The 23,593-nt window shown below is 46.4% G+C and overlaps 1 protein-coding gene across 2 annotated transcripts in view; it reads right to left on the bottom strand.

Moving 5' to 3' along the window:
* Shisa6 (shisa family member 6) overlaps positions 1–20,301 on the bottom strand; it is a 286,815-nt gene extending 266,514 nt beyond the window's left edge. For both annotated transcript variants that reach the window (XM_090349540.1, XM_090349541.1), the window contains exon 1: positions 19,627–20,301. In XM_090349540.1, the coding sequence (XP_090205666.1) occupies positions 19,627–20,276 (650 nt within the window). In that variant the 5' untranslated portion in view covers positions 20,277–20,301. The remainder of the gene's footprint in view (positions 1–19,626) is intronic.
* Between the last annotated feature and the right edge of the window lie 3,292 nt (positions 20,302–23,593).

The raw sequence follows: 23,593 nt of genomic DNA, 5'->3' as shown, positions 1-23,593 counted from the left end.
AACAGTCTACGTAAAATCTGCGTACATATGAAAGCGCATGACAGCATTGTTAATAATAGCCAGAAGGTAGAAACAAATCAAATATTCATTAGTGGATGAATAGATCAAAATGTGAGTTATTCATGTAATTATTATTTGATCATAGAAAGGAAGGAAGTGAAAATATGTGCTGGAATTTGGCTGAACCTTGTAAGCATCACTCAAAGCAAAGGAAGCTAGTCATAAGTCACTTATTTTTATGTGCTTGTGGATTCTGGCAGTACTGGGTCTTAAACTCAGGGGATTGTACTTGAGCAATGTTTCCAAGCCTTTTATTAAAGACCATGTTAATAAATTAGGTACATATCAATATAGGTAAATCCATAGGAACAAAACATCACTATATGGTTACCTTGGGTTTGGAGAGGGCAAATATGAATGACTGCTTAGGCGTTCAAATGTTTCACAACCCTGAATATATACAAATCATGAGGTTTTACACTTTAAAATCCAAGGGTTAATTTTATGCTATTTTAGGTCACTGATAGCTCAGGAAAGCTATTACCAAGAAAGTTCTACTTTTTATCTTGCCTTCCAAGTTCTTCTAAAGATTCCTGCTTCCCTGTGGGCTGTGAAGGAGAATGGGGTGCTACGAGTTGAGTCCTCTAGTAAACCAAGACTATTGGCTCTACATCCAGCGCTGTCAACCAGAGTGAGTTCATCCTCTCCCTTTCCTGTGTGGATGTTCAGTAGGGTGGTGGTGGCAACCAAGAAAGGGAGGTGCCACTGGCATCTGGTGGGGACAAAGGTAATTCAAATGGAGCTGCAGACATTGTTGAATATACTACCCAAACCAGCCTCATGCCAAGGTATCATGGAGTCAACAGTAGGTTAAAAAACACTGACTGATGTCTACTTAGCACTCAGAGAAGTGACTGCGTGTGTGTGTGTGTGTGTGTGTGTGATCCTTGATGCAAACTAGTTCCACAAGCATTGTCTGAACAGCCTACTTAGAGATGAGCAGCAGCTAGGCACTGAGATAGACACAGAGGGTCTGGAGATGCTGGAGATGCTGATGGTCCTGCAGACTATCACTTCCTGTCTGTGTCTTTGCTCCCTGTCAGGTCCTAACACTTGTCTAGAGAAGAGAATGAAGATGAATACGCTAACCCAGTCTTGGCTGACTTGTAGACTAAAAATGAACACAAATACATAGGGAGGGCCTGGAAAGTCCAGAGAACTTGGATGCCCTGACTATACTGCCAAGGGAGAGGGATAGACTTGGAAATGTTTTCTCTCAAGGCTGCCCAATAGGCTTTCTGGGGTCAGATACCCAACAGGACGTTGTCCTGGCAAGAGAAGGTGGAGAGGGAAAGGCTCCTGGGCCTTACCCACTCCTGAACCATTCTCTAAGGCCCAAACTTCCCCAGTGCTTCTGACAGCTAACAAAACAGCCCTCATTCCACAGCACATGGCCTGAAGCCTAGGCCCTTCTCTTGGCTTTCCTTCCAGCTCAGTGACCTCCCTCTTTGCTCTGGTTCATGTCTTCCATCCCCTACTCCCCAGGGTGCTCGATAAATATTATTCTAATTCTGAAATATGTGATCCCGGTCTCACCTAATTAATTTGGATATGCCAGAGGAAATGGGTTAAGGCCTGAGCTACTTTCTAACCATAGGAAAGAAAATTGGACACTGAGGAACAGTGATGCCAGTTTTGTGAAAGAGTGGGCAGCAGCAGCAGTCAAAATCTTAGAGAAAAGTAGAGTGTGGAGAGAAAGAGAGACAGACAGGCAGAGACAGATGGGGGTGGCGGGGGAAAAAAACAAGTGGAAAGGGGGGCAAATGGGAGATAAACTGTGAGAGAAAGAGAGGGAGAAATAAAGAATCATAGGGAAAAGGAAGAAGAGGAATGAGAAAGAGACAGATTCAGCAGGAAAAGCAGGAGAGAAAAGAAAGAAAAGTGATTGAAAAGACAGATGGGCATTAAAGAGGAGAGAAGGAACCAGAGAAAGAATTCAGAGGGAAGGAAGTTCAGAAGGAACTGCAGAGCTGACCAGGTACGAGTGAGAGCCAGACTGCTAGCCCTATGCTGGGGCAAGCAGGATCCAACTGGTCATCTTGTGGGTCCAGACACACATAAGTTGGTTATCTGACAAATACCTTCATCACTCCCCTTCCCCTGCTGGCTACTGTATCTGCAGCATATGATATAGTAGGCAAAAGACCACTGCTGAGTTCTCTGAGTAGCTGACTATGTTTCCCTGCTTCCTTCTGCAAACTTCTTTTTGACTTTCTCTGTTGTGGCATGAGTGTGGAAAGTCAACTAATTGGGCTGTAAATCTGATCAGGACAACCAGTCCATCTCATCATTCTGGCTGGGAGACTGTAGTTGCTTTCTGTCCTTGGTTTTGTACACTAATGCTCTGGATAATGGAAATACCATCTTACATTTGGATAGCACTTAACAATTTCTAAATGCCTTTCCCTGCCTTGTCCCATGATATTTCTTCCAGACCTAGGAGCTTTGCAGCTAGTATTGCTGTAACTTTTACCAAAGGACTGAGATTTAAATGAATTCCAATGCTAACGATGGAACAGAAATTCTAATCCAGAGCTTTCTTGAGCAAAAGCATCCTCCTTCTCCTATACATCTTTCCTGCCTCTGGATTTTTTTTTGGCCAGTCCTAGGCTTGATCTCAGGCCTGAGCACTGTCCTTGGACTTTCTCAAGGCTAGAGCTCTACCACTTGAGCCTAAGTACCAGTTCTGGCTTTTTTTTTCTATGTATGTGGTACCAAGAAATTGAACTCAGGTCTTCATGCATGCTAGGCAAGCACTCTACCACTAGGCCAAACTCCTGGCCCCTGGATTTTTTGTCAGCTGTAGGGCTTGAACTCTGACCTGGGTGCTGTCCTTAGGCTCTTCAGTTCAAGGATACCACCCTACCCCTTGAGCCACAGCACCATTTCTCGTTTTCTGGTAATTAATTGGAGATAAGAGTTTCACAGACTTTGGTGCGTGAGCTGGCTTAAAGATCCTTAGATCTTAGCCTCCTGAGAAGCTAGGATTATAGACATGAGCCACCAGCACCTGGCCTGTCTCTGGATCTTCAACTTCAGCAGTGCCAGCTCATATTTGGTGCCCAGACACAATGAATAATAAATGAGTGATTCAGGTGAGGACCACTTACTTATTTTCAACCTTATATAATGATCTCAAAGAAGTACATATTAGAATTTCCCTAGTGTTCACTACCCTAATTCCTGTAAGGACCAAACCAAGGCAACATTCTGACATGCTACAAGCATTATTTAAGATTCAATGCTCTTTCTTAAAATGGCACATGACTTCCTTTAACAATAGAAAAACCAACAAAACTTCGTTTATAACTTTCCTCCATATTCTTTCCTACTTAGAAAATTAGTCTCTTATTTATTATGTGCCATATACAGAACTAAAACATTGTATGTATTATATCCTATAATCTCCAGAGCAACTTTATAGGGTTAGAGCAGTTAACTCCATTCTACTGTTGAAAAACTTAATAAAACTTGGGAGATCAGAAGCCTTTCCAAGATCACACAGCTAGTAAATGGTGAATGAGAGTTTATAGAAGCTTACTAAATAAATAATCATCCATCCATCCACTTAGCCATCCTTTCATTAATTCCTCCTTTCTTCATCTAGCTACCCATTCCAAATTCCACCCACTTACCCATTTATTTATCCATCTACCTATCCACACATCCATCCCTCCACTCACATACCTATCCATCCACCCACCTATCCATCCATCTGCCCATCATACTTCAGTCCACTCATCCATTCATTCACCTAGCCACTAGTCCATACTTCTACTCACCCATCCATTCAACCAACCATCCATCTATACATTTACCCATCTGCCATCCATCCTCCCATCAACCAATCCATTCATCTTGCTAACTACTTAATTTGCTTCGGTCATATCCTAGTATCTGAGAAATGAGATTTTAGAGAATATTCATTCTCTAGCAGAAAAATCTACTCAGACCTAGAAACTTAGCTGCAACTCTGCAGCTCAGTTCTATTACTTTTGGAAGTCATCAACCTCAACAGATTTGAAACTTTCTACATTGTTTTAGCAGTCATTTTTTGTCAAAGAAGTTCTGAACAGAACAATATGCTCTACTAGACCATCCCTGCAGGCTCCAGATCGAGAAGCTAGAACTCTGTTCACTTGAGCTCTGCTCAGTCGTTCCTTTATGGAATTTCCAAGTTTAAAAAACAAGGAGATTCAGAGCAGAAACTGGGATATTTGTGTGCTCCAATCTTCACTCATTCAACAGATGGTAATAATATAGATCCTCCCAAAGTAAGCAGGAAATCTGGGTCCTTTGGTCTACCTGATAAACATATTTTTATGTTGATTAATACAGTATCCTGGAGGATACCATGATACCACTGCATCTTGAAATGGGGCAAATGGAAATAAGACTTTGACCTTGGCCATATCCCTGAAATTCTAGCCTGTATAAATGCTGTGGAAGAGAGAAAATAGATCCAGCTATTTGTTCTGTGCCAAGGGTAACACAGACTGGATAGTTTGGACCCTTATTCCATCACCCATACTCACCCTTCTCTTTTGTGGGGAATAGAAAGAAACTGACACTGCTGCACAGGAACAGGAGAAGTCCAAGCAGAGAAACTCTTCCATGAATAAGACTCTGGTTAATGTTTTTTAGTCCTAAGAGAACCTGCTTGTTTTTGGAAAATTTTCTAAATGCATCCCTGCCTAATTAAGTAGACTATGCTGAATATGATTAATTCTTTTTATCTTTTTTCTTTTTTTATTTGAAGAAAAACAGAATTCAGGTTCTTTGTGAGAAAGCCATCAGTCTAATCTTCAGTTCTCCTCACAGATGATGCTAAGTGAAATGTATACAGTCTAGGAAATGGAATTATTTGTATAAAAAATTGCAGGCCAAATCAGGGAAGTTGTTTAGAAGCTTTGTTTTCTGTAAAAAAAATCTCTGATAGCTTCTTCTTTTGTATTTTTCCTAGAAGTAGAGTGTCGGCACTTTATTCCAGTTAAGTACAGAATTCTAGCTACTTGAAGGCTAGATAACTGAGCTTTTACTTGACATTGACATTGGTGGAAAATCGGCACCTTCTTAGACCTCATTTTCACAACTATCTACTGGACAGTTCGAGAGCTTTCATCCTCTGAAACAGTCAGGACAACCGAAATGAATATGTTTTTAATAAACACAGACCAAGGAGAATGGCTTAATTTAGTTCTCCCTATTCCCAGTTTTCTCACAGTCCACTTGGAAAACACAGCTGCTGGCTTTGTGTGTGCACAAGACCGCTCTCCTCATACAGACAGGCTCAGAATGGATGCAGAGATCTCATTTGTTGCATTAACAATGTCTATGCATCTGCATTGAGCCATTCTGCAGGTCTGCATTGTCCGTGGTACAATTGGAATTCATCACAGGCAGTAAACATCTCAGGACTCAGCGAAGTAAAGCAAGGCCTTCTTGTTTTGTTTTTCAAGCAAGCAAGGGCCAAGTGCTTCATCTGGATGCATGCTTGTCCTGAGACCAGTCTTGAGCCAGGCAGAAAATCAATATTCATTCACTGTGACCCCCATTTGCTAATAATATCATCCCCTTATACTTCGTTCCTGACCTCATGAGTCATAGGAAATTTTACCTAAGCCTGGGAAACCTTAGTAGCATCAATACCAAACATGGACTGTTCAGAAATATTCAGATTATCTGAAAAGGAATCAAAGATCTGAATGTGCGAAGTACAGGCACCTTTAATGCAAGGAAACAAAAAATGTTCTGAAGATGCATGAGCAGAATCACATGGCCAACCAGAAATTAAGAAAGTTAATAAATGCACATGTGAAAACAGTGCTCAAAGCACAAATTAGTTATTGTTATTGCTACTCCTGCTGTTCTATTGCTTTTTTTTTTCTTGGCAGTCCTGGGGCTTGAACTCAGGGACTGAGTACTATCCTTGAACATTCTTAAGGCTAACACTTTACCACTTGAGCCACTGCACCACTTCCAGCTTTTTTTTCTGTGTATGTAGTATGGAGGAATTGAACCTAGGGCCTCGTACATGCTAGGCAAGCAATTTACCACTAGACCACACTTTCGGCTCCATGTTGTGCTGCTTTTTATTGTGGAGATTTGGGTTTGTTTCTGTTTTTGTTTCTTTTCCCCTGTGAACACAGACTTAAATCTATAGATCAGAAAATCTCAAGACAGAATAGCCCAAGTAACCACCAGGATTCTGGTGTCTGAGATGGGAGGCTGGCTGGTTAGGAGCTAGTGGTCACTACTAACTGCTAGTTAAATACCCTATGGTTCTTCCTCCTCACTGAAAAAGGCAATAAGAATACTACTAATAATAAGCCAAGCGTAACTGGCTGTGTAATTCTAGCTACTCAGGAGGTTGGGATCTGAAAAATCACAAAGTCAGCCCAAGCAGGAAAATCCTTGAGACTATCTCCATTTAACTCATTAAGCCAGATGTACAGCTCTGTGGCTCAAGTGGTAGAGCAGTAGCCTTGAACCTAAAAGCTGAGGGATCGCTGCCCAGGTACTGAGTTCAAGCCCAGGAACTAGCACAAAATAAATAATAATAATAGTAATAATAAGAATAATAGTGTCCACTACTAGAGGTTATCATGAAGGATTACATGAGTTAATATTTGTAAAATACTTATAACAGAATCTGGCACCAAGGAGGCACTGTACAGCTATTCAAATAAGCAAGGCTTTCACAGATTCAGCCTATCAAGAGCCATACCAGCAGCACTGGTGAAAAGGCAAGTTTTGAGGGGCTGTTTCTATAATGCCAGCTTGGCAAAGCTGTTGAGTCGTATGACACAACTGTGAATGTAGTAGAACATCCTGAACTGATCATTCTAGGCCAGAGCGTTGGAATCCCTGTGGTCAACACACTACTTTTTTGTCGAACCCTGAGCTTGGACCTTTCCACCAAACCACCACAGACTGTCCTTTCACTCTCGTATTCACCAAAACATGAAAGTACCCTGATCCATTGCAAAGCCATCGACTCACAGCATAAATAGGAAGCTCATTTCTGCAGGGGGTTCAGTTATTATTTTTTCTTTCCTCTTTCTCTCCCTCCCGTTTTCCTTTACTATTCCTACTTCCTTCCTTCTACCCTCCCTTCTTGTCTTCCTTCTTTAAAGTTAGTAGATTGGTGTTCTCATGCTCAAGAACATTCACATTACTTCAGCCATAGGAAGGATAGAGCACATTAAAAAAAGGCAACCCTAATACCTATCCATTTTAATTCATTCAGTCCTGCCCAACTCATCAGGGTCTGTTCTGGACCCTACAGCACAGATAAAAAACATATCATTCCCATCTCCTGGCCCTAGTGCTGGGTCTCACTGCACTGGGCCAGGCACCAAGCCATTTTCCAACGGAAACCTTCAGATCTTTAAGCTAAGTTTCAATTACTGAAATGGCCCAATAGTCCCATTTGTGTGGCTGCACTGCACAGAGGCAGAAGACTTGAAACAATGTCTTTAAAGACAGACTCTCAAGTAGTCTGGGAGGATGATTCAGGAGAGAATATGCCTTCAAGGAGATGCTGCCTCGAGGAGAACCCCTTGAGCTCAGGCTGAAGTAGTCCCTTTTGCCTCTTGGGACCAATCATACAGAAGTTCATCCTGATAATAGACTAGAGTGCCTAGGAGGTGGACACACAAGTAGATACTTGCTACCACAAGTGAGTTAGTGCTCAGAGGAGAGGCACTCAAAAGGCTTCCTGAGTCCCTTTCCATCATGAGACCCTCTAAGTTGCACTTACTAAAAATAAAAATAAGCATTCTCCTGAATGGAGATCACATTCCTCTAGGAACCCAGTGTGCAAGGACAATGCCTGCCCCTCCCCTGCCCCAGGACTTTTGCACCTGTAAGTACAGATGTGGCCTGTTTCATGAATCAGCAAGTGTGCTGAGGTCAGAACAAGTCAGGAAAGACACTAAATTACAGCCTACATCCGACTAAGGGGCTAAGGGGCTCACTCAAGGTCACATGGAAGGTGACCATGACAGAAGTTGCGATCAGATTGCTTCCAAGAAATATTCTGAGGAAAGAAAGATAGATGGTTGTCTCAGAAATGAAAGACAAAGGTCTGTGTTCGAAGGCCCTGCCGTGATCCTTAAATAGCGCATGAGCGGATGAGGAAAGAGATGGCAGCATCCTTCTCTGTACTGGAGGAAAGGTGCTGGCTTGTCCAAGACTTTGCCATGTCTTTCAGTGAATGTGATGATGGCTCTTCCATCTAAACAGTGATGATGAAACAGTAATTTATGATCATGTGCCTTACATAATTGAGAAAAAAGGCACACCTCACCCCACCCCCCTGGAATCAGGGGGAGATGTCGGAACTCTGCTTCCAGACGCCCTCCCTCCCCACTCCCACCCCTACCCCCACCCTCTCTAATTCAACTGGCCAGTCTGTGGTAAGAGGAAGGAACACACAAGGAAGGAAACAAGAAGAGGAAAAGACATCACAGGAAGCCTCCAGAGAGAAATGAAAAGGGAAATGGAAGCACCCTGACAGTCAAGCACCATGAATGCCATAGAAATGGCTATGCGTGAATCCCAATGGATTACAGAGGCTTAAGAATAATAACATTGAAAGGAAATATAATTTCAGTGCTTCTCTTGTCACTGCAGGATTTCAAATAAACTAAAAAGGAAGTGAAGTAAAATTGATTTTTCAGGAAGCTACTTTATTGAGGAGATACGAATAATTTATAATTAACATGCCAATTGTCTACCTAGTCTGCCAGGAGACAATCTGTCCCTTCTCCTTGGAATATGTACCATGCACAGGCTTTGCATTCTTGTCTGAACCATTAATCTGTTCATCACGTGTTTTATCAGACAGAGAAAAGAAAAAAAATCACAACTTTGTCCATGTCCAATTTGGATAAATTTTGAAGTAGTGGCATTTCAATTAATATGGTTTAATGAAGTTACAGCAGGACAACTTCAAGGAGGACAGCCAGAGCCAGACAGAGAGAAAGGAAGGAAGATTACTCAACAGAACTGACCAGGAATCAAACACAGACCAGATGGAGAAAAAAATGACAGGGTATGAGAGACTAAAAGTAACACAAAGGGACATTTTCATGATATGATGATGTGATAAGAAAGAAAGAGACAGAGAGATGTGACAGATCCTTTGCTTGAACACTCCTATCTTTTTTCACAAATGTTTTCGAATAGGGAGGCAAGTTCTGGCATAGACATAAGTAAGAAGCTAGTTCCCATTGCAGAAAAACTCTTCCACACCCATGGGCTAATACTACTGGGAAACCTCGGGCCTCTTTACCAGAAGGCAATGAAAGGTCTGAGAAAGCCAACTATGAGTCCAAGAGGGAGGTTGCATGCTTCATGCTCTGAAGCCAGTCAGCATTTGAGCTGGACTCGCTCCAATAATTCAGGGGTGGGGGTTAAAAGGAGCATTACACGCCCTTTCACAAGGCTGTCCAAATTCTGACTAGGGACAGAATTCCCTTTGCTGAATTCTGACCAGAAGTCCTCCTAGGACTGGAGGAGGAAAAAAAAATTCTTACAGTTCCCTGCTGGACTAGTATGGAGTTTGGCCCCTAATGTGTCTGGCCCCTGGCACAGACTTGAAAAGAGCTGGAAGGTCTCTAGATGACATTTTCTGACGCCACTTAACATTAACAGCTGTTCCCCGAGACCAACTTCCTCCTCCGCAAAGCAAAAGAGAAGGAAGAAAGGAAACATGGTTGTTTGGGTGGAAAATACACTTCCCAGAAGAGGACATTTGGCTAAGGGAACAACGGATATGTCCAGAGGACAGGTGTCCTGAGTAATGAGACTTTAATGCCGAAGCTAATGGGAACAGTACACGAGACCAAATGCCAAAAAAGCAAAGAATAATGAGAGTATTTGTTGCAAAAGCAAAGACTCTTCTCCCAGACTTAGGCATAGGGCCAAAGCTCCAGCCCTTTCTGGAGTTCCAGTTCCCAGGGGTCTGGAAAGAGAGACAGCAGCTTAGGATGAGAGGTTCTAAGGACCACCCTGCCCTTCTGGCTAAGAGTAGACATGAGGCAGGAAGGACAGGAGGTTTAGCATGGTCTTCAGCAGTGTGGCTTGCAAGGGAATCTAAAGACATGGCATTCTACCTCCCTTGGCTCAGAGTTCCTGTTCGGCCATTTCTACCATGAAGCTGCAGACCAGAGTTGTGGGCTCAGCTCTGGCCATCACCCAACTGGAAGTATGGTGCCTGCCACAGCTTTCAGCTGCTGGAGAGAAGCACAGGGCTACTTGAATAATCTCAAGGTTTCTTCCTCTTCCAGTGCCCTTCAGAATGGAAGCCTTGATAACAAAAGGAATGGAGACACAGCACATAGAGGAGGAGAGCAGAGGGAAGGGAGAAGAAAACTAGAACAGACAAGAAGAGAGTCTGCTGCGATTCTGTGTCTTGTATGCACAACACTAGATATTATAAATGGGGTGCAAGTGGTTGTGATAAATGAGGCTGTGTGTAAGCTGTTATGTCTCAGTAATTAAAGTAGGGGCTGGCCTGAGATGCATCCTTCCTCCCAGATCACGTCTTTTCACCCTTCTCCTACCATATCTGGCCTCTCTCAAGTGAAGAATTGTCCAGGACTTCTTCCAAGACCATGAAGTCTTTTTGCTATCCCCAACCCCTCGATTAATACCAAGGTTTTATTTTGTGCTTTACAGTGCCTTGCAGAATTTTCACCCACCTTAGCCAAAAGAATCCATTTGTAGAAGAGTCCTGTTGTTGCCCAGGGCACCTCCATATCTTGCAGGCTGCCTAAGTGGTGGGAGTGAGAGGGTGTGTTACCCACCCTGGCTGCACTACCCTGGAAGGTAGATCACTTAGTTGTTTGTTTGTTTTTGTTTTTTGTTTAGTCTTTTCTGGCAACAGTCTGGCCCATGGCCCAGACAGGTGAGACTCGGCCTTCTTAAGAAATCTGAGTATCACTGACCCATTTACATGAGAAAAGTGTGAGCCAGCACATTACTAGATCCCAAAGAGGTGGAAGGAGGGAGTGGTAGAGGAAAAAGGAGGAAGAGAAAAAAGATAAAGAGAAAGAGAAAAGGAGGGGGGTGGAGGAAAAAAAAGGAGGAAGGAAAGGAGGGAAGAAAGGAGGGGTAATATACTAGCCATGTGACCTTGAATAAATTATTAAGCCTCTCTGATTTTGATTTCCTCATCTATAAAATGAGCTCTTGTTCACAGGGTAGAAGGTAGCAGCCTTCTAGGTGAAGATCAAGTTCTCAAAAACAGGTACTCATACATGAACTCCATTACTTGAGCCTTCGACTGATAGCTCAGGTGCTCCCCAGATATCCTCCCTAGGGTCACACAGATGATAGCGTAATATGAGGTTCTGAGAAATAGAGCTCCCTCCCACCCTGCAGACACCTGTCTGGAGTGGTGGAGGCTCCCCACGTTGACACTGGAATCATCTTTCCCTTGGGGTGTCTAAAAGTGGTCTTTATGACTGTCACTAAAATCAGGGGTGTAACACAAGTGTCCAGATGCTCACCGTCCCCTAATTCCTGATGGAGGTGAGGGAAAGCTGCCACACCCACAGCTGGCTACTGTCTCACCTGCAAATACTCTTGGGTGCCCCCTGCTCACCTTGCTCCTGCATTCAGCCTGCCCCTCTCTCACTGCATTTTCTAGGACCAATCTTATATTGTCAATGTGGATTTGAGGTCAGGGGAGGAGGCAGATTTGGTACATGTACTCTAGGGATCTATGGGCAGTGCTCATGACTGCCTCTCCTCTCTGGGTTTGTCAGTGTCTAATGGCTGCCTGGCCCAAGACATGACCCCTCTCAGAAGGTGGAAAGCAGAGGCAATGGCCCTGGGAAGGAGAGTGGGAGGGAGCAGTGAACTTGGGCTCTGAACCCAAACCTCCTCTCTGCATGCATCCCAAAGAAACTGGGTCCCTTTACCCTTAGTATCAAAGCAGGAAGCTAAATTGAGAGATCTGTCTACTATTTTATGCAGAAATGTGGGGCATTCTTTTTCTTCCACCCTTTTTCAGGCAGTCATTTGAAATGTTGGATGCATATTCAACTCCTTCGTTTTGTTCTGTCACCCCACTTACCCCACTGCTTGCTGGACCCATGAGGAAAGCATAAAACTGGTCTTTCTGGAGGATAGGAGCTATCCTTCCATGTGAGGAGTGGCCCATCAATGTACTCATCATGGGTGCGGGGGTCCTCATGTGGGGTGGGGGGCTAACTGATCATTGCTCTCTGTCCAGATGGTTCCCCTTCTGGGCTCCTGTCTTCAGTGACAGCTGCATTGCCCCTGGGAGAGTAGCTTTCATTCCTGGAGGCTCTTGTGATTTCTCACCACCTTTTTTTTTTTTCCATTCATGAGCCTCAGCCCAATGACTTACAAGAACCAAATCTATCTTAGGAGGATAAAAATATGATACACGATTACAGACAGTCAGGACAACAGGGCCTGGGCGCTCACTTCCAAGAGAAGGTGCAAGGTGGCCATCTCCTGAAAAACTAAAAGAAAAATCAGCGTGTGACCTCTCAAGGTGACTGCTGGGAGAGGCGAAACTCTGGGGCATAGATGCTCTGGTTCTTGCAAAGAAAGGATTAGGCACATCACCTGAACACCTTCCCTCCCTTCCACCCCCAACTTCATGCCCCACAGAGTGGCTTCAATTTCCAGCCCCACTAGCCTGTGGGTTTCTTCTTTTTTTCTGAGAAAGGGAACAGCTAGCACTAGGAATTGTGTTCCTGTGGCTCACAGGGCTGTGTTACACAGCCAGGAGCCATGGTGAAGGATGATCCTGGAGTCACAGCCCATACATAGGGTCACAGATGGCAAGAGGACACCAGCCATCAGCAAAGCTGAAGCCCATTGCTCTGATAGGCCTCACCATTCACCTTCTACACAGATACACACACACACACACACACACACACACACACACACACACACACACACACACACACACACTCGCGCACATCTATTCTCTGGCCAAGAAAGGAAGCTTCCACAGCTTGCACTTTAATTACAGATTTCTACCCACAGTGTTATTCAGTGATTTCTTGCCACAGTCCACCCTCCCTTTGGGTTGTGCTGCATTTACTTTCTTCAATGGTAGGCATTACTCATTTCTTATTAAAGGATTATGGGTAGATCAGGTCATTCATTACCTTTTAGAAAAGACTGTGGAAAAACTGCAAAAGGACAGACTACGATCGACAAATACCTTTTGGTAGATGGAAACATTGAGCCAGAGCAAGGCGTAGAAGTGTGGGGAAGGAAGAGGAAGAAGAAGGCTGCCACTCATATTGCTCAGTAGCTGAAAGTTATTTGATGATGGCTAAGAATTGTACATACAGTAAAAATGGAATAGATCTTTGTTGGACAAGATGAAGCCAATTATGGAGTCCTGGCATTTAGTCCAGGTTCTTGCTGTACCGGCTGAGGAATCCCACCATTATAACCCAGTCTCTCCAGATTTCAGTTGATCCACATACAAAATTAAGGAGTTAGATTCAATGAATTGTCTACAGTAATGATTTATGTTTCTATAATGGATGGTGAAAGAGTAAAATCTACTAACCTACCTTTTTATAACATTTTTGGTTTACTTATGGGAAAAAAAATTGAATTAGCAATCTTAGCAATTGGTCTTGATTGTTTTTAAATAAGCCTGCTACAGGATCAAGGGCAAAGAACTAAGATCCTCTGAGTGTTTTCTAGTTACACCCTCTCTTCCCCAATTACACACACACAACCTTTTTCTCTATAATCTCTGAAAAGAAAGCTGGCACAGATGTGAGATCATAAATGTGATTGGAGGGGGGAGGACAAAAAAGCTGGTGCCAGTGGCTCACACCTATAATCCTAGCTACTCAAGAGGTTGAGATCTGAGGATCGAGGTTTGAAGCCAGCCCAGGCAGGAAAGGCCATGAGACTCTTATCTCTCCAATTAACCACCAGAAAATCAGAAGTGGCACTGTGACTAAAGGTAGTAAAAGTGCTCCTCTTAAGCAAAATAAAAGCTCAGGGACAGTGCCTAAGCCCTAGAGTTCAATCTTCAAAACCTCTCCAGAACCACCAAAAACAAACAAAAGGAGACAGACAGACAGACAAGAGAGGAGAAAGAGATGGAGACAGACACAGAGCAGAGGAAACTGACTATAGCAAAAGGTATCTACACAATGAATTAGCCTCTGCCCTTATGTTTCCATCATGGTGTCCTTCCCACCATATCGACATCCATAAATTCTAAACTACGATTTTGTGCTGTCACCAGATATATATTGCCCATGAACATGACCAAAATTTTCAGGCAAAATGAGCTTCAATCCCTGATCATTTCAACTTAGATTCTGTGTGAGTTTGAATAGAAAAAGGAGGCAGGGAACCAGTAGGCTGCTAACCTCTCATCTTTAGGCGAAGGTGCTAAATCCAGCATGTGGTAAGGACACAGGTTCCTCCTGGCTATGGGAGAGAGAAAGATACAACCTAAATGCAATCCTGCCTAGCCCTGGAGAAACCAGGCAGCTGACCTAGGAAGATAATGCTTCTTTTGGTGTTGTTTCCTGGTCTGTTCTCAGATCTGGGGCTGGTGATTAATAATCTCTTTCAGTCAGCTCCCCTTTCCAACTTGTCTTTTGACCACTGTTTCTTGCACAATTGATTCGAATCAACAAGACGGTCAATCTGAACTCTCATTAAAACAGGTTAAAAACAATGAAATAGACATTTTCTTCTACCTGTGTTTAGGCAGCCTAGAATGGTGGGTGAGCTGTTGGTATCTTAGCAGCAGATTCCCCAAAATGAATGCACTTTGAGTCTTCGGTAGAACAGTAGGTGAAGGAAAAGGGAGTGGGGTAGCTTGGAGAAAGACCGGAGGGACCTGTGACCAGGAGGGACTGTCAAAATCTAGATTTTGCAAAGGATTTGCGTGATTGTACTGGCGGAACAAGTGTGAATTCTGTCAGCCTTACATGTCAAAGGCAACACTTGCTTTATAGATATATACCTTGTTTTCTGAAGCACATTTTACTCACTCAAGATGAACAGGGTTATTGATGCATGCATACACAGAGATTAGGGGAAAAAACATGCTTTTTCAAGGGCCTGGGCAATATTCATTTTCCCTATCATTGGAAGAGATCCACTTTCGCTACCTTTGCTTCTTTCTCACTTCCTAGTGTCCTTCTCCTGCAGCCCTCCTCCATCAAAGTTCTCAACTCCTGGCACAATTTTTCAGGCTTCCTACACACATTTTTTTTAACGCAACGAGAAAGGAAAACATATAAGAAAGACCAAGAACTTCAGTCCAAATAGTTTTTTTCTTTCCTTCTAATTATAATATTCAAAATTAAAAAAATAGTTGACTCTGTTTAGATCAAATCATCATGGAGAAACATGATTCAAAAAGTAGAACACTTTATGTTAGGCAGTGGTGCTCACACCTGTAGTCCCAGCTTAGTCAGTAAGCTGAGGGTTTGAGGATTATGGTTCAAAGCCAGCTCAGGCAGGAAAGTCCATGAGACTATCATTTCCAGTTAATCAGATGGAAGAGCTCCAGCACCCAGACTGAGTTAAAGCCCCACCATGGGCACAGAAGCATGAGACAAAACAAAACAAACAAAAAGTGGAGCATGTGAAGAGATTTGCCATTCTGTTGTCCCCGTGCCTCGGAAGAAATCTTCCCTATCAGTCACCCATGTTTCTTTTACTGCACTTACCTGGCTCTTAAGGAAAAGCAGAGATCTTTGTGTCTGTGACTAATTTATGGTGAGAGAAAAAGTCAAAGCATTCCCTTGACTTCCCTTAGAATAAGCAGAACTCAGAAATGAAGGATTCTGTTGACAAGTTGCTTTTAATACTTTTCCATTCTCCTGATGATATTCATTCTGGCTTTTGCATATCCTCCCTCTACCTCCCCCACCATCCCTCCCTCCCCTGTACATACCACGTGGTAAGAGGGCCCCAGGCACCTCTGACTTTGCCAGCTGCATCCTTGGTCATCTAACAGCTTTCTGACCTAACTGTTAACTAGCAACTTTAAAAACAAAGCCGCACATATTTTCCCTTAGAGTGAATTCTCATCTCCAAGACACTCATGAATCAACTCAGGGTAAGGACAAAGATACAGGTTTGGGTGTGAGACAGTTCTCTCAGAAGAGAATGACAAAAGGGACCAGTCTCCTGACAGCCCCCAGGAAGAGCTGCTAAACCTCACAGGTAGCATTAAAATTGTTTGATTTCTGCAGCCCATCAGCTCCATCCTTAGTCTGAGAATCTCTATAACAGACAAAGGGGGAAAGCAAACCAAAACAAAACATAAAGCGAATCTGTATCCTAGTGGGAAATAGCATTTCAGTGGGGAAGAGTAGGCCGTCTGCATCTAAGCATGGATCTACCTTGGGTCTTATGTGCCATCTCTGTCTCTTCCTGCAGGTCCAGCTAGCTGCATCTGCCTTGGAACTCATCTGTGAGAATCACCGAGGAGGGCAGGAAGTTTCCTCTAACTTCCCATGACAGCAAGGTCTAATCGTTTCTGGAAAGGACAAAACCTGTTCTTTCCTGGAGGGGATGGAGTGACACAAGAAACCCCTCCCGTAAGGAATGTGCAGCCATCTGAACAGATGGAGGACTACCCAGCTTGGGAACACCAATGAGAGGCATGTGGCTAGTCCTTTATTTCATCCCTTCTTAAACTGCCACAAATATCCCTTTGCAACCAGGCTGCTTTCACCAAAACTCCTTCCGACTCAGGCCTGCTCATTCAAATCCCATCATCAGAGAGGTTTACCTAGGAGCATGGCTCTGATTTTCCTTTTAGTAAGGAAATGCCTTGGCTGAACTGCTTTCCAAGTATGTAACTGAACATAGGACTCCCCCACCATCCCCCAGCTCCTCGTTCCCCCTGATTTCTCACAAGTACGAAATTTCTTCCTCCCACTCTCCAGAAGGGAAACTCAGAAGAGTGTACATTCTTCCATCTCCATCACACTTTCCTTTTCCCTATCTCCATTCCCCAACAGGATAGTTTCAACACACACACACACACACACACACACACACACACCACAATCTTCTCAGAATGGCAAGCAGTGACCTCTGAGATGTGAGTAGAGTGAGAAGACCTCCACATCCCCACTCTGGGGTCTACGAACCTTGTGAACACTCATTTCTGGCATGCTTGGAAAGCAGAAGTCCAGATGTGATCTTGCCACATCAGAGTTATCTGGAATGGACAGGTAAATTTCCCTGACCTACTCAAGGTCACTCATGGAGTGCTCTAGTGGATCTCTCATCCTTGTCTTCCTGCTCCCACCCTCCCCACCCCCTGCACATACACAGACATTGTCTCCTACCCCACCAGCACCAGTTTGATGGTTTCCAAAGCACTGATCATGCCAGACTGCAGCTGCTGAGAGAGGTGCTGTGAACTGAATAAAATCAGGAGGTAAACTTGAAAAAGAACATCTCGAATTTACATAATGGTCCAAAGCCTGAAATTCAGCTCCTTTCTGTGGTTATGTCTCTTCCCTAGCCCAAGAGAAATTGTCCAAGTGGTATCATCTTAGTCATCCTGGTTTGAAACAGGGGGTACTTGTGTGATTAAAAAGGGGACAAAATACTGAGAAAACTAGTCACCTCTCCAGGGTCATAGGCCATTGCCAGCATCCAAAGATGTTCAATCTCAAAATCTGAGGCTGTTGTAATACTCCAGGTAATGGTGAATAAACTCTATGAGGCAGTAGGGTCTGTATAGGGACTAGATTTCTTTTAAGAATGCGAAGAACAATGACGCCATAAAGAGAGAAACCCAAAGATTTGTGAGAACCAATTAGGAAGAAGCCAAAGGCAGAGCAGAAAGGCTGATGAGAAGGGAATGGGAAGAAAGAAGGTATGTGCTTCTTAATCCTGAGGCAGAAGTGGAAAGATGAGCAGGACTAACATACCTGCGTTAGGAAGGCTCCTACCTACAGGTCATACTTTCTCTGCTTTCTGAGCCTACAGAGAAATTCACTGTGATATGAGATGCGGTGGAGGAAGTTTCTTGCCCTTATTTTGCTCCCTGTGCAGCCTATCTTATGCCTCTGAGACACTATTGTTCATAATCTTCCTATCAGTGCCCCAAGACTAGTCCAGGCAGAAGAAGATGCTGAGTAAGCTTGTGCTACCTGATAGAACAGGTGAGGGAGGAAGAGAGGGCATAGGCAGCCTCAGGTCATAAGAGAGGGTCATGAAAGACTGTTCCCTTCAGAGACACCCACATTCCAGCAGTAGTACAGTTAGAAATACCCAGACCTGGTGAATTTGTGGCAATAAAACCTGACAAGGAGGTGACTGTTCTTCTCAGTATTTTGTCCCCTTTTTAATCACACCCACAGTAAGAAGTGGAGGGAAACATTCCGCTATTTCCACATGCCTAAAAATTTCTGTCCTCTCTGCTTTCTCTTGAAAGGCAGGAGTGGTTTACATACCCTCCTCAAAGGGAAGAGATGGGAATTCAAGCCAGAAGGATAACAAACATGTGACAGTAAGCAAAGGTGGGTGAGTTCAGGTGAGGCCTGGTAGGTCAACTCAGAAGCATGGGTCCCAGAGCTAGTCCTGACAACTGGGGCAGTGACCACAGACCATGCATGCATCAGAAATGGAAGTTCCCTGAGCAGACCCTATTGAATCACATCTGTATTCCCCTGTAGTTCCTGGAAGAGGTGAGATCCCTGTTGACCCTTTTGTGCTTGCCTAAGTTCTATCCACAGTACCAAAAAAAGAAAGGACAAAGGAAATAAAATACTGCTTAAGAAAGTCCCTGCCCACTCCTTCCCCCCCCACAAAAAAAAAAAACAAGAGTGAACCACAGACTACCGTGTTTTATGCTCTTGGTGTAAGTTTTGATGGGAGGCAACCCGCACTGCCTCTCTATCTACCATGTGTGGGGGTGTGGGGGAGAGATGCTCAGCCAGGTTTGAACTGTTAACTCCGGGTTTCAAAGAACAAATCCTCCAGATTCAACAGGAAAGAGAAAATATCCGTAAGTTCTCTTCACAAGGAGGGAGAAGCCGTTCTTCCTTCCTCCTGGCAGAGGCATCCCCAACATCTAGGAGCATCTCAGTGGCACAGGCAACGGAGCACTGCCCTTCATTTTGGGTCCCCAACCTCCATCAACTGCACGCAATGAAAAATACCACTCTGGCTCCACTCAATAAACTAAGTATCATAAAAGCCTCCACCAAAAGTGTCTGTACAGCACTAGATCACCATTGGAGAGATCACAGTAACATTCTTAAATCTGAACTTTCCAGACTCGCCCCCCTCCACCCCATTCCTAATTTCCCTCAGGACACCAAAGCCTAATTTGGGGAAGGGAGAGGGAGGGAGGGGGATTCCCATAAGAAACAGAGAAGCTTGACAAACGAGATGGATGTATTGCTGATTGTCTGAGGGCTGGTGGAAGTGACTTATCATCTGGAGCCCAGGTGCGCGCTTGGAGAGGCCAGGGGAGGCGCATTTCAAGGGGTGGGGTGGGGGTGGGGGATGCCACGGGGACAGGCACCCAGGAGACCCTGTCACTCTCACCTGTGGATGTTCATCTCCCTCGGAGGGCGGTGGGCCTTGTCATAGGAGACCTTGGCAAAGACGCCGGCCACGATGACAAAGGCAATCACTCCGCAAGTGATGTAGACGGTGAAGTTGGTCTTGTCCTTCTCCGGGTCGTACTTGTTCTCGGGCCCCGGCGACACCACCTTGGTGCTGGGCGTCTGTACCCATACGGGACTCTGGTAGTTGGTGCACTGGCCCTGGTCCAGCTTCTCGTGGCGTTTCTTGCAGCAGAATCGGTAGTAGCAGGTGCCGCAGCAGTACAGGTAGCCGCTCTCGCTGTTGTTGCACTCGAACTCCTTGTCGTACTGGCCGCTCACGTCGTAGTAGCCCCAGCACGTCTCGTAGGTGACGGTCGCGCTGGCCGCCGCCTCCGCCGCGGGCTGACCCCGCCGGCTCCCCGTCTCCGGGACGCCGGACGCCCGGGCGGTGCCGTTCAGCTGGCGGCCACCCCGGGCCAAGGCACCCCCGGGACGCCGACCCCCGACGGCAGCGGCGCCCGCGCTCAGGGTCCGGTTGGCGGCGCGGCCGCGGGCGGCGTCAGCGCCCGGTAGCAAGTGTAGGGACTCGAGCGAGATCAGCAGCAGCAGCAGCAGAGGCAGTAGCAGCAGGAGGCTCCGCAGCGCCATGGCGGGGCCGGGCGGCGAGGGCGCCGGGGAAGCTCTTCCACCCCACCCACCCACCCCCACTTCCCCGCCCCGCGCCACCCGGCAGGCCGCTAACCTCGGGGGCCGGGGCCGGGCTCCGAAGGTGGACACGCGGGCTGGGAGCCGAGCGCGCGGGGCAGGTCAGCGGCGCCGGAGCGATGGCGCCATCGAGGCGCGGGCGGCGAGCGGCGGCGGCGGCGCGGGGTGCGCACGGACCCGGGGACCCGAGCCGGGCTGCTCTGGGTTCTCACGCTGCGCGCGGGCTCCGCGCTCCCCCTGCGGGATCGGCGCGCCTCCCGGGCAGCCCCATCCCCCGCCCCCCCGCCCGCCGCCGCCGGCGACAGCGGTGGCCCCCCGCGCGCGCGCGCGCGGCTCGGCTCAGGCAGGACCCCAAGCACGGCTCCGGGTAGCGGCGGCAGCGGCGGTGGCGGCGGTGTGGTCCCGTCCGGGCGGATCCTGCGGGACAAGACGGGGGGTGGAGGGGGAAGCGGTCACAGGGGTGGGGCGACAGGCTGGAGGGAAGGGGAGCGCGCGGCCCTCGACGAGCTAAGTCCTGGCGGGCCGGGAGGATGCGCGCAGCCGCGCACCGGGTTGAACCCGGGGAACCGAGGGCTCACGGGCAGCAGCCTTTCCCAGGCGCCTTCTCGCCGCCCCAGCCCCGCGGCGTTGTCTCCCCCCCACCCCACACCCCCTCCACGCCGTAGGCTGGCAGCTCTGGAGCCGGAGCCGGCGGAGAGTCAGGGGTCCGGCTAGGCGCCGCTGGCTGTCACTCACTCACCATGCCCGGCGACGACTGCAGAGGTGGCGGCGGGCGGGTGCGAGGCGGGAGCGCAGCGGCCACGGCCAAGCGAGCCGAGCCCGGGGAGCCGCCGGCTGGCCGCCTGCACGAGTGCCAGAGCGTGTGCGAGAGGCGGCGAGGGAGACACCCGCACTCGCGCGCACACACACACACACACACACACACACACACACACACACACCGGAGCGCCGCGCGGGGAGGGCGGCGGAGGAGAGGACAGCCGCTCCCCGCCGCCCACGTCTACGAGCCCGGGCGCCCCGGGTGCCAGTGGTAGATAGGGAGGAGGGGAGGGGGGGAACTCTTTGCTTCCCGCCCTCCCCTCCCTAGGCACTTGAAGCTTTCTCGTCACCTAAGGCTTGGACTCCAGTTAATCAACAAGGCGCTCCAGGAGACACGAAGAGCCCACCGCCTCCCCCCCTCCACCAAGCCAGGATAGAATGACCCTGCCGCTGGCCAGGGTCAGGGCCAGAGCTCCTTCGTCCTTTCCAGCCAGCCCCGTAGGTCCTCCTACCTTATCAGCGCCGGGATTTCACGCAACCAGAAAGGGAGTTGGGTTTTCTGTGAGTCTTTGCCTCTCCCTAGTGGTGAGGTTCAAAGTCAAGGAAAGAGTTCAAACCCATTGCTTCTGGGACCTAAACTGAGGCCAGGGACCCAGGCTTGTGCTTGAGACGACTGGGCCATCACATGTACTGAACTTAAAGCTCTCACCCCCTGAGCACTTCTCCTGCAACGCGTGCATACACGAGCTCAAGACCTGGTGACAAGTGACCATCCCTGTTCTCCAACTTTGGTTCCTGCATCCAAACCAAGTAAGAAACGTTGTCTGAACGTCTAAAAACGAGCTTGGTTATCTCTGTCTTTGGAGGAAATAGGAGAAAAAGAGAACAGTCAGTAGCCCGAGACAGAATTCTGCTTGCCCTTGAATGTTTTGGTTGATGGCAGTAGATATTTTTTTCCCCTTTCATCCATTCAGTACATGGGTGGCTCTAACCAGAGATCCCCTTCTGGTAAAGATTGAACACCTCCCTTCACAACCCTGAATTGGGAACTGGAGCTCAGGTTTCAGGACACAAGAGGGAGGTACTGATCCTAGAATGGGAAGGAAAGTGCACTCCCCTGACATCTTTCCATGTGCTACTCTCTCCCTTCCTTCTGCTTCCTCTGCTCTTCCTTCTGTTCCAGCTTCCTCTCTTCTTAATGGTTCTGATCCACACACATCGATTTCTCTTACACTGGGCCACACAAATAAGCTAGTCAAGGGTGATGAGCTTGTCCACTTGGAGAGAGAGGGAGAGGGGGAGGGAGAGGGAGAGAGATCAAGTGATTCCACATGGGACATTTAGATCCCAAGACTAAGGTGGGTAGAGTGTTCTGAGAGGAGGTGTCAGTCACCTAGTCTAGTCCTAAAAGGGACAGTGACCAAAGATTACTTCTGATTGAGGTGATGAACATCATCTCCAGGACTTACTAAGAGTTCATAAAAACAAGCCAGAAGAGAAAGATGCCTCCAGCAGAGGGAACAAGAAAACCAGCAAGTTATGAAGAGTGTGGTATGTGAACTAGAAATGCAGAGTTTCACATAAATCTTGACTGAATCTTCCAAATGGGGCCAAGAGGAGGGAAGTGTAGCTCCCGCCCAAGACTTGAATTTATTTGACAATTGATGGGAAAATATTAATGGGTTTTAATGAGGGGGAAATGCTGTGAGAATTACCGGTTTTTCTGGATCACTAAGTGAAATGGAGTAGAGAATGATGTTGGAAGATGTGCTGACGATGAAGGTAGAAATGTTATGACTGCTAGTAGAAGTTCACATTGATCAGGTGATGATGATCAGTCTTGTCACATGAGCAGATCCAGGATCGTTAGAAGTGCCACTGAGAGGTCTGAGTGAAACTGTACTGTGAACAGTCAGGAGTTTGGCAGTTTCAAGAGTATCACTTGAAGACAACAGCCCGTTGCAACACCTTTTGATTTTCACACCATCTGCAGTTTTCTAAGTCAGTCCTTTCTCATCGTCTTCCCTAGGCTTTCAAATCCCCTTCTCATTATTCCGGAATTTGTTTTTCCACATCTGGGAGCTCCACACGAATAGGTAGGGAAAAAAATCACTCTGTCTTGTGGGACTGTGATATGATTTGATGAGTGGCACTGAGTAAGAGAAATTGACTTTGTTTCTCAGATCACCCCTTCACACATTTAAATGTATCCTGAAACCCATCCCCTCCCCGACTTGCTAAAGGTGGCATCAGCAGACTCACTGAAAATAATAGTACGTCAGGGTTGGATAGGGTCTTAAGGGTTATTTATTCCAACCCATATTATAGTACACTGTATACTTTTTATTAATATTTTCAACTTTCCTGTTTTGCTTTTTGAGATTGGCCAGGGTGCTTTCCCATAAGTGTGCACCTATCCTATTTTCTCATTCTAGTTTAATATCTAAAGTCTTAACAATGTTGAGACATTATTCCTTTGTGGAGCTGGCTTCATTAAAAAG

This window comes from Megascapheus bottae, chromosome 17 (assembly GCF_031878675.1).
Source record: "Megascapheus bottae isolate mThoBot1 chromosome 17, mThoBot2.hap1, whole genome shotgun sequence".
Lineage (NCBI taxonomy): Eukaryota > Metazoa > Chordata > Mammalia > Rodentia > Geomyidae > Megascapheus > Megascapheus bottae.
This window is presented reverse-complemented; position numbering and strand designations above follow the sequence as displayed.